The sequence below is a fragment of the Oncorhynchus masou genome, unplaced genomic scaffold, assembly GCF_036934945.1.
Source record: "Oncorhynchus masou masou isolate Uvic2021 unplaced genomic scaffold, UVic_Omas_1.1 unplaced_scaffold_5582, whole genome shotgun sequence".
NCBI classification, from domain to species: domain Eukaryota; kingdom Metazoa; phylum Chordata; class Actinopteri; order Salmoniformes; family Salmonidae; genus Oncorhynchus; species Oncorhynchus masou.
Genome location: NW_027012000.1, coordinates 4,982 through 15,653, shown reverse-complemented (window position 1 = coordinate 15,653; position 10,672 = coordinate 4,982). Strand labels below are relative to the sequence as shown.

The 10,672-nt window shown below is 42.8% G+C and overlaps 1 protein-coding gene across 1 annotated transcript; it reads left to right on the top strand.

Annotated features, from left to right (window-relative positions):
• The first annotated feature begins 340 nt into the window (after window positions 1-340).
• LOC135536113 (protein phosphatase Mn(2+)-dependent 1K-like) lies at window positions 341-9,948 on the top strand. Its single transcript, XM_064962506.1, has 7 exons — window positions 341-455; window positions 2,708-3,275; window positions 3,498-3,598; window positions 5,236-5,395; window positions 5,627-5,771; window positions 6,561-6,695; window positions 7,144-9,948. The coding sequence occupies exons 2-7, from the start codon at window positions 2,818-2,820 to the stop codon at window positions 7,273-7,275; spliced, it is 1,131 nt and encodes a 376-aa protein (XP_064818578.1). The 5' UTR covers window positions 341-455; window positions 2,708-2,817; the 3' UTR covers window positions 7,276-9,948.
• Window positions 9,949-10,672: the final 724 nt, after the last annotated feature.

Genomic DNA, 10,672 nt, shown 5'->3' with positions numbered 1-10,672 from the left:
GAGAGAGAGAGAGAGAGAGAGAGAGAGAGAGAGAGAGAGAGAGAGAGAGAGAGAGAGAGAGCTACTAGTTACCACATCCATAAAGTCGTAATTATGTCTAAACCCCAACTATTTCTACAATTTATCTTCTTAAGATCTGACTTTAAACCTTACCCTAACCTTAACCTCACTGCTGACCTCATACCTAACCATAACCTTACATTAAGACCAAAAAGCTATTTTCTGTTTTCATTCATTTTTGCCAATGATTCTGTGGCTGTGGTAACTAGTGACAACTGGGTGGGAGGGAGGCGTAAATGTTTCCAGCGTTCTGATTCGTGCTGCGCGGGTGACAGGCGCAGTTCCTCTTCTTGTTTGATAGCGTTCCGCACTCAACACACGGACATTTTTGATTAATTTAACTGTACGCTGTGCAGCGTTTGCAACATATACGAATCCGTTGTAAAGATTTAAAGGTAAAAAATACGTTTTCTGCTGAGAGATACCGAAGAAATGTGATTGTTGTCCAAGTGCGGGAGATAGGCTGCACAAATTATTGATTATTTTGCTCGCTACTGTTAGCATAGCTCTACCTAGCAAATTAGCTAAAAATAGTATCAAATTAGGAACACTATCGTTTACCTTACTATTTAACGTTAGTGTGATTAAATAAACAAGGTTCGTTGGCGAAACAATTAGTTAACATTATGCACAGCACTGCAGCTATCTAACTAGCCAAGCAGTAGCTTGTTTGGTTGCTAGTTAGCAAGCTAGCTTGTTGATTATGTGATATGGTGTTGCGTCATGCGGGTTTGTCAAGTTTGTGTTGACATTAGAAAAATACGCTTCAGTAATGGACTAACGTTAACATTGTCATTTTTTCAATCTATTTATACTTTTGTGCATGCCTGTTAATGAGCCTTCTGAAATATTTGGAATAATTAGATATTTATTCAGCTATAGTAAAATAACAAGTGCTGTTGACTCCTGTCTAGTGTTCATGCTCTTTAGCTGCAGCAGTTAACGATAAGTGATAACTGCATTATTTTATCAACTGATTCTGACAAATGTTCAGAATGCTTCAGGACAGGTGTGACAAAGAAGAAATGTAGACAACACAGCAAGTGAAGCATCCTGACACTTACAGCTTGTCATGTTTTTTTCTCCACCTTTTATTTAATCAGGTAGGCTAGTTGAGAACAAGTTCTCATTTACAATGCGACCTGGCCAAGATAAAGCATAGCAGTGTGAACAGACAACAACACAGAGTTACACATGGAGTAAACAATAAACAAGTCAATAACACAGTAGGAAAAAAAGAGTCTATATACATTGTGTGCAAAATGCACGAGGAGGTAGGCAATAAATAGGCCGTAGGAGTGAATAATTACAATTTAGCAGATTAACACTGGAGTGATAAATGATCAGATGGTCATGTACAGGTAGAGATACTGGTGTGTAAAAGAGCAGAAAAGTACATAAATAAAAACAGTATGGGGATGAGGTAGGTAACTTGGGTGGGCTATTTACAGATAGACTATGTACAGCTGCAGCGATCGGTTAGCTGCTCAGATAGCAGATGTTTAAAGTTGGTGAGGGAGATAAAAGTCTCCAACTTCAGCGATTTTTGCAATTTGTTCCAGTCACAGGCAGCAGAGAACTGGAAGGAAAGGCGGCCAAATGAGGTGTTGGCTTTAGGGATGATCAGTGAGATACACCTGCTGGAGCGCGTGCTACGGGTGGGTGTTGCCATCGTGACCAGTGAACTGAGTTAAGGCGGAGCTTTACCTAGCATGGAGTTATAGATGACCTGGAGCCAGTGCGTCTGGCGATGAATATGTAGCGAGGGCCAGCCGACTAGAGCATACAGGTCGCGATGGTGGGTGGTATACGGTGCTTTAGTAACAAAACGGATGGCACTGTGATAAACTGCATCCAGTTTGCTGAGTAGAGTATTGGAAGCTATTTTGTAGATGACATCGTCGAGGATCGGTAGGATAGTCAGTTTTACTAGGGTAAGTTTGGTGGTGTGAGTGAAGGAGGCTTTGTTGCGAAATAGAAAGCTGACTCTAGATTTGATTTTAGATTGGAGATGTTTGATATGAGTCTGGAAGGAGAGTTTACAGCCTAGCCAGACACCTAGGTACTTATAGATGTCCACATATTCTAGGTCGGAACCATCCAGGGTGGTGATGCTAGTCGGGCGTGCGGGTGCAGGCAGCGAACGGTTGAAAAGCATGCATTTGGTTTTACTAGCGTTTAAGAGCAGTTGGAGGCCACGGAAGGAGTGTTGTATGGCATTGAAGCTCGTTTGGAGGTTAGATAGCACAGTGTCCAGGGAGGGCCATCATGTTAGACCAATGATGACCGAGGCCTTAAAACTGCACTATAAAGTTCCACATAACCTATCTTAAGATGTGGCTAGGCCTACATATGGAATAGAGAAGAACATTTGATTTAATTAAGTAGGCTATTTCACATGCATTTTCTGTTGTATGGAAACGAGAGACACAGAAAGACAGAGAGAGAACGCGAGTATCCTGCATCAACAAACACAGAAATATCAATCCAGCCTGTGACATCTATTGGAACTCAGACGCTCTGCAGCTGGCAGAACACACCAAGGCCTAGTCCAACTCTTCTATTCAATTTACAGCACCTATCTAGGAGCTCTTGTTGACTTGACATTCAATCTAATAGCTATCTATCATTCTTCCCCAATTGTTAGCCTATTTGCTGTCCAGAAGACTCTGCTCTAGGGTAACCTGTGTTGTTGGCCAGAGGATCTCTCTCCCCGCGAGGAGCTCGTCGTCTGCTGCTGTTGCTGGGTTGGTGACCATGTCAGCCTCCGCTCTCATCCACCTGGCCCGGTTGGGGGGGACTCAGACCATGCGACAGAGGGGTTTCCTCCAGACAGCCCTAGTGAGTGTCCTACCCCTGCAGGATGACCTCCCCCTCCAACGGCCTCTCCACCTGGGCCTGCTGCGGGCCAGCAACACGCGCTTCGACCCGGACAGCAGCGGCAAGCCCACCACCTGGGACTCGTTCGGCATCTGGGACAACCGCATAGATGAGCCCATCAACCTGTCACCCTCCATCAAGTACGGCAAGCCCATTCCCAAGGTCAGCCTGTCCAAGGTGGGCTGCGCCTCGCTCATCGGCCACCGGCGGGAGAACGAGGACCGCTTCCAGGTCTCCCAGATGACAGACAATATCCTCTACTTTGCTGTGTTCGACGGCCACGGAGGGCCTGAGGCAGCAGACTTCTGCGACAAGTACATGGAGAAGTACATTAAGTAAGTGGCTGGGTTGTATGATCTGTGTTTAGTCAGGGCATTGGCCTGCAGGATCAGTTTATGGCCTAATGTGTATTGAATGGACTGGAGAAAAAATGCACTTCAATTTAGTTTTAATCCTTTTTATACTTGCAAAATCTCTTAAGAGGTCAGGCTGAGACCATTGAGATGGCAGGTAATGAATCTGATTGATTGAATGAATGTGTTTTGGTGTTATTTCAGGGATCTTGTAGCAGAGGAGGACAATCTGGAAGTTGTTCTTACTAAAGCATTCCTTGAACTGGACAAAGCCTTGGCAAGACACCTCCACTTCTTCCCTCATGGTAGGTTCCGTCTGTGATGTTACACGTCAGGGAATGTAGATAGACTGTCTCTGTACTGACAATGTAGATAGACTGTCTCTGTACTGACAATGTATATAGACTGTCTCTGTACTGACAATGTATATAGACTGTCTCTGTACTGACAATGTACGTAGACCTCACTGAGTTTTTGTTTTTATGTTAAACTTAACCTAGTTTTGAAGCTAAAGTCTTTAGATTAGCTTGTGTTGAAATATTAACGAATAGCCTAACTTATCAATGTGACTGCTCTGCCAAGAGCTATGATGACTTAACTGATCCTAAATGGAGCTAACGTCTATTTTCAGTCACTGCCTCCAGTGCTGTGAAAGCTAAACATTAATACCCAGGGTCACCATTCTCAGACTGCAAAGCACAGGTTAGGACATGCATTCTAAACAAACCCCTCCACTGGATGCCCTGTAGATAAGAATCAGGGTTGTCCTCTTGTAGTGCATGCACCCTTCCAAGATACTGGATCAAGTTTACCTTCAGTTCCTTTGGCAGCCATTTTCTTTTGTGAAGGTCGCCTGGAGACCCAGATGTTAGCAATCATTGAATGTTGACCGTTTTCTTTGAGAAGGCCTAGTTTAATTGCCAAGATGGTGACAGTCAATCAGTTTAGCTTGAGTGTGTGGCCAAAATGTCGGCCACAGACGGCGTGAAATGTCCCAATATGCCCTGTGTGTGTGTGTGTGCATGTTATTTACGACAGCAGCGGAGCCAGCTAAGAGCTGGAGGCACCAGGCACCTTTTTGGAAGGAGAAGGGGGGCTAGATAATGGAGAGTCCAGCGGGTCCTATCCTGGACTACTGGAAGGTTCCTCATCTTTCTCTCTCCTCTCTCCTTTTCTATTTCTCTCACACAAGTTGATTTGAACAGCTGTATAAGGGTCATTGTAAAGTCAGAAACTGTAGGATGTTACCATGCAAATGGTTGCTAAGGACACCCAAGAGGGAACAAAACACAAATCACCATGTGTACAAAACATGACACATAGAAACTTAGTCATGAAATGTGAGGTGTTATACACTTAATTATTGAAAGAGGCATTAGCTAGAGCTCTCACCTATAGATTTGATCACCATGATGATAGTCCTGATAAGCGCTATCTGTCACTGCTGCTTCCTGTATTCTGCCATGGGCCAGTACACTGTATATAGGACTGTATATTAGTTCACTCATTGTAACTCTGACATTTTTGTATGACACCACTGGTCAGAGATCCAAAGTTCCACTGACTGTATTGTAGTTGCTCTCATTCTGTTTCTGTAACCCTAAAACAGTGTGACATGCATGTCTGTCTGACTCTCTGTCTCTCTTCAGCCATCTCTTTTTTTAGACTAGTAACCTCCCCTCCATTCTGTTCTCATGTTGTGGAGTATGACTCGTGAGTGTGTGTCACGTGCCACCTATGATGTGAATGTGTGAGAATACATTTTTAGCATGTATCTGAATAATTCATTGTGTGTTTTGAGAAACAAGTTGACCATAATCAGCTCTGTGTGTTTCTTGTTAGCTGTGTGTGTCTGGCCTTACAGTTGTGTGTGTGTGTGTGTGTGTGTCTTCAGATGTGTTTACCCCCCTGACTTGTTTCCCTCTACTTCCTGGTGTTGTAGTGGTGAGCGCTGGCTCCACGGCCACGGTGGCCCTGCTGAGGGACGGTATAGAGCTGGTGGTGGGCAGCGTGGGGGACAGCCGCGCCATGCTCTGCCGCAAGGCCAAGGCCCTCAAACTCACCTCGGACCACACCCCCGAGAGGAAGGACGAGAAGGAGAGGTACGGCAGATATCCAGGCTCGAGGAAGACTTGATCTGATATTCATTTGTTGGTAGCTGTAAGGTTGGGAGTCACAGGAGGCATGTTTTATCCATCACATTGGACACTAATAGAAATGTGTTAACTACTATGGATTAAGATTTTACTATATGTTGTAACAATTCTACGTAAGTCATTTAAGAGCCCTCTCCCGTGCTTTAAAACCACTTGTCTGTCTGTCTCTACCTCCAGAATAAAGAAGAGCGGTGGCTGGGTGACCTGGAACAGTCTGGGGCAGCCCCATGTCAATGGCAGGTTAGCCATGACACGCGCCATCGGGGACTTTGACCTCAAGAGTACCGGGGTGATCGCTGAGCCAGAGACCAAGAGAATATCAGTGAGTGTTTGCTGTCACCACCTCAGAGAAATGATCTACTGTGCAGTATCAGAGTGTATACATCTCAAATGACACTCTATTCCCTATGAAGTGCACTACCTTTGACCTGGACCTAGAGCTGGGAAGAAAAACGGACAATTATCGATACCGACCATTTCTGACATGTTACTGGTATTGATAATAACGATAAGTAGCCGTTACTAGAGGAATATGACTTTTGAAATAAAATAACTCTGCTAATATGGGCTATTGCTAACGGGACAGTGATGGCCACAACATTGAAAGTAGTAGTTTTAAGGGTAATGTAAAAGGAAAGTAACTGGTGCACATTGTTATAAACTTATCATTCAATTTATTGTTATTGTGAAAATTCAGTGCATTCATATGGATTTTTGTCCATATCGCCCAGCTCTACCAGAACCTAATTTAGTGCATTAATTTTGACCAGATCCACGCAGGGCTGGACAAAAGTAGTCCACTGTATGGAGGAATAGGTTGGAATTAGCCAGTGTCTGTCACTCAGTTTGGGTCATTTTTGCCCCCGAGGTGTTTGGGTCATTTTTGCCCCCGAGGTGTTTGGGTCATTTTGGCCCCCGAGGTGTTTGGGTCTTCTTGGCAGGGTTGATCACGTCTTTAGCCTGTGGGTGCTCAGAACAGTGACATATTAAGCTCCGAAGGGCAAATGTGTTTCCTCTTTATCACTGGAGACTGTCTGGCTTAGTCTCCGGCTTGTGTCATGGTCTGTCTGTAGACGTCTGACAATAAGGTATTAACTTAATTTGTTTCTAGCTGCATCACGTCCACGACTCGTTCCTGGCGCTGACCACAGATGGCATTAACTTCATCATGAACAGCCAGGAGATCTGTGATGTCATCAACCAGTGCCACGACCCCAAAGAGGCCGCCCAGAGGATCTCAGAGCAGGTAGGGTGGTCACGTTGAGCCACCACAGCCCCTAGGGCAGCTTTTCCCAAACGCAGTCCTCCGGACCCCAAGGGGTGCACGTTTTGTTTTTTGCCCACAGCTAATTGAAATGATCAAAACTTGATGATTAGTTGGTTATTTGAATCAGCTGTGTAGTGCCAGGGCAGAAACCAAAACGTGCACCGCTTGGGTTCCCAAGGACTGAGTTTAGGAAACACTGACTTAGGGTGCAGGGGTAACATCTATCCCAAAGAGCAGCAGTGATTTTTGAAATTGTTGAAGCAGAGATATGTAATGTCTAGCAAATGAATAAGTTCAAAGGAACGCTATGGCACTGTATAATAATCTCAATGGATTGTCAAATAAATATGTCTCCTGGTTATTTAAAGAAACAGTTAAACATTGAGACAAATGTTTATTATTGGTGGCGGTGTCTCTTGTCTCCTAGGCGCTTCAGTATGGCTCAGAGGACAACAGCACCATTATCGTGGTTCCCTTCGGAGCCTGGGGGAAACAGAAGAACTCAGAGACCAGCTACTCCTTCAGCCGCAGCTTCGTGTCCAGCGGCCGCTGGGCATAAACAGGTGGACCCGGGTAGTCATTAGTACGAAGTTACCCCTAGACACTAATCTAGTGTCAGTTTATGTTTCCTACCCCTACTGGTGAAGGTTAGGGCTGGGGGAGCGTAATCTGATCTGAGCTCTGTGGTTATGGATAACTTTGATCGAAGCAGACTTAGAGGGAATGGGGAGGGAGATTCCTGTGGACCTTATCGATGTGCAATAGTCTCCACACAGGGCGGGCCAGTTCAAGACATGCAGGGGAAAAGCACAGCTAACCAAGAACCGATGCCTTAGGAACAATGACATGCCATTTTACAGATAATAATCCCGTAGTTTTGAGCCTGTTCTACAGATAGGCTTTTGACTCATTATGTGCACTTAACAAGGAACACGTCCTTTTCACTTCCTCCAAAATCGCTGCCTATTCCCTATGTAGTGCACCACTTTTGACTGCCAAACGTAGTGCCCTACATAGGGAATTAGGTGCCATTTTGGACGCAAACAAGGTTGCAGTAGAAAGCCATCGACTTGGTGGGAGCTTGAAGCCTAAGAACTTACCTTATTCTTCATTGTGTGTAAGTCAGTTTGCATTGTGCCAAGTAAGGCAAACCAGACGTTAATTAGCTTTGTCTGTGAAAACTTGGGGGAAAGTGCTTCTTACTTGCATGTCATGGAGAATGTTTTTGGTAGGAAGTTATTCTGAGAAATCAACAACGCACTTTTTTTTATTTCCCGATGACGTTGAACTAATTTGTTTCAAATGCGTCTAGTTCATCCGCTGTACTTGTTAGTGGATATCACTGTGCTGTGGTGCTGCTTTGTTTAGTTCTGGACAACAGTTTTAGTCTGTCGTCTCTTCGCGTGAAGCACTTGTCAGTATTGAGTTCAGGACAAACTTCTCAGAATGGGGATTTTGGGTACAGTAAGGCGCTGCTTATAGTACAGGGTTATCATTGACCAATATGTACAAATTCATATCCGTCTAATAGGAAAACACTCACACGCACTTCAGTCAAGACGTGTTAAAGGACCACTATTTGAATCTGCGTTTCTATAATTTCAGCATGGTAGAAGGAAAAGCTGTGTGTATATACTGTAATACACAGAGAAAGAGAGCCAGCCAAATGATGGCAAAAGCCCAAAGTCTTGTAATAGATGGGCACATGCAGTATGGAATGTAATGTGTTAGTTCTCCCTGTTCTACAATCATATTGGGCCCTCGGGAGCCACAGAATGCATTGATGCCCCAGTTGCACAAGCCTTAAAGATGCAGTCCTAGATCTTAAGCACTTAGAAATTCGTAACATATTGTACGATGACTTTGTTCACAATTGTGTACAATCCTCAGTGACCCGTTTTGGCTTGTGATCACTTCTTTCAAAACTACTGGGTGAAATTATGCAAAGGCTTTGGAGCATCACTTTGAGGTAAAGCTATAGAGAATATCTATTGAGCTGTGTTCTAATGGTACTTAGTAGTTTAGTGTAAACACAGTTCATGGTCGTTTGGCTCGAAAACGACTTCAACCCATAGCATTCCAAAATAGTATCTTTATTGACAACAAACAGGTCGAACAACTTAACGCAGGAGAGCCTTTGTTTATTTTGGTGATGGGGACTTGGAACAACAGAAAAAAGTGTAAAATGGTGTATATCTGATAACCATACAGTCATTTAAGATGTTCTCAACTTGGGTATAGAAGTCATTTGTATTTTGTGAGTTTTGTACATAGTTATATTTATGTATATGTTTTGATTGCAGGAAAACTGTCAGTGTACTATTGTTAAGTGTTACAGTTCAAATATATTACATTTTTTAGAAAGAAATCTAAAATTGCTTACTTACTATTTTATAGTTTGTCCCTAGTTTGTCCTCTAGTTGTTGAAATGAATTGGCTAAAATATCACTTGTATTGCACTTGTAATCAAATATGCTTTTTCATAGGGAACCTTTATATGCAACAATGAACTAAGGAGACAGCTAACCAACAAATATGTGAAATGTGAATGTCTGTATTAAAATGCCGTCAGTGACTCAAATGCAAGAATTTGTAGAATAACTTGATGTAAAAATAGAGCACAAACAGGGATCCAAGCTAACCAGAACTTGACTGTAATTCGCATGGATATCTCACTTATGGTGCTTCCAGGTTGTTATAAATAATGTAACGCTGCGTTGATGTGCATTAAAGCCACAGTTGTATTTTTTTGCTGTCTATCCAAGTCAGGAATACTTATGTCCATGTAACAGCTATACTGTTAAATATTACCGTTAATGTGATCATCTACAATCCATGAATGTACCTTTCCACCATTTTAGGTTTTCCTCATAGACAGTTTGTTTATGTTTGTCTGTTCTCTCACGATGTGAACAATTATTTATCCTCCGTTTGTAATGAGTATTAGTTTCCACTGAGTTCTCATAACTAAAATCTTGCATACTAAGTATCTCACCAGCCTTCCTACATGTTTGTTGGTTTTATGTCTATATTTTACTTCAGATTGTTCATGTTGTATACTGTAGTGCAGGGATCATAAACTAGATTCAGCTGGGGGCTGATTGTTATCGTGAGCGTATGGGGGGGGGGACATAATTACAAATAATTCGTAGTCTGCAAATTGACCGCAAGAATATGTTTGACTAAAACATGATTGCAAACCTTTCTTAAATTAAAATCACTTGGAGCTGTTTTCATGGTGTTTGTAGAGTCGATGTTCAACAATGACAATAACCCTGCTGTAGTGTATGAAACCATATTCAGCTTAACCTCTGTGTGCCTATTCCTATCAACTCTTCTGTCTAGCTCTAGTACATGTTGTACTGTCAACACTGACTTAATGGACTGTCACTCCTATTCTCGCATGCCGTTGATGTCCATGTGGTCGACAGTTGAATATTTATCCAAATAAATAATTAAAAAAAATAATAAGAATAATCTTCATTTGTGTACATTTTCCAACGTTATTGTCCAGTAGATGGCACTATTGTAGCAAGTGACATGAGTGTTGATTGGAACCATTGGAGGTAGGAATCTCTTGACGAGAAACTATGGGCGGTAGGAGAAACGAGCAGGTTGAAATCTATAGTCAAGAGCAGCTGCTGTACCTGGAAAAAGGAATCGGACAACCTCAACCATCAGTTTCTCAGTAGGAGTTGTCTAAAATGGTATTACTAATCTCATCCTACAAGTGTATCTTAATTTGATCACTTGTTGCTGAGAATTTTCCTACACCTTAGGAAATGCAGATGAACTTAGTTTGTATTTTCAGTGAATTTATGTAAATCACTAACACACTGTTATTATATTAACATTATTGCACTTTTCATGTAGCCTACTTTTGCCCAGCTAATATGCAACCAGATGTTGATGTGGGTGGGAACCCTTGTTTGGGTGTATGTATGCACGCATGCTGA

Coding starts and splice junctions, on each gene's coding strand:
- LOC135536113 (XM_064962506.1), top strand. CDS start 2,818: ATGTCAGCCTCCGCTCTCATCCACCTGGCCCGGTTGGGGGGGACTCAG. Junction 3,599..5,235: donor CCTCCACTTCTTCCCTCATG/GTAGGTTCCGTC, acceptor CTGGTGTTGTAG/TGGTGAGCGCTGGCTCCACG. Junction 5,772..6,560: donor CAGAGACCAAGAGAATATCA/GTGAGTGTTTGC, acceptor ATTTGTTTCTAG/CTGCATCACGTCCACGACTC.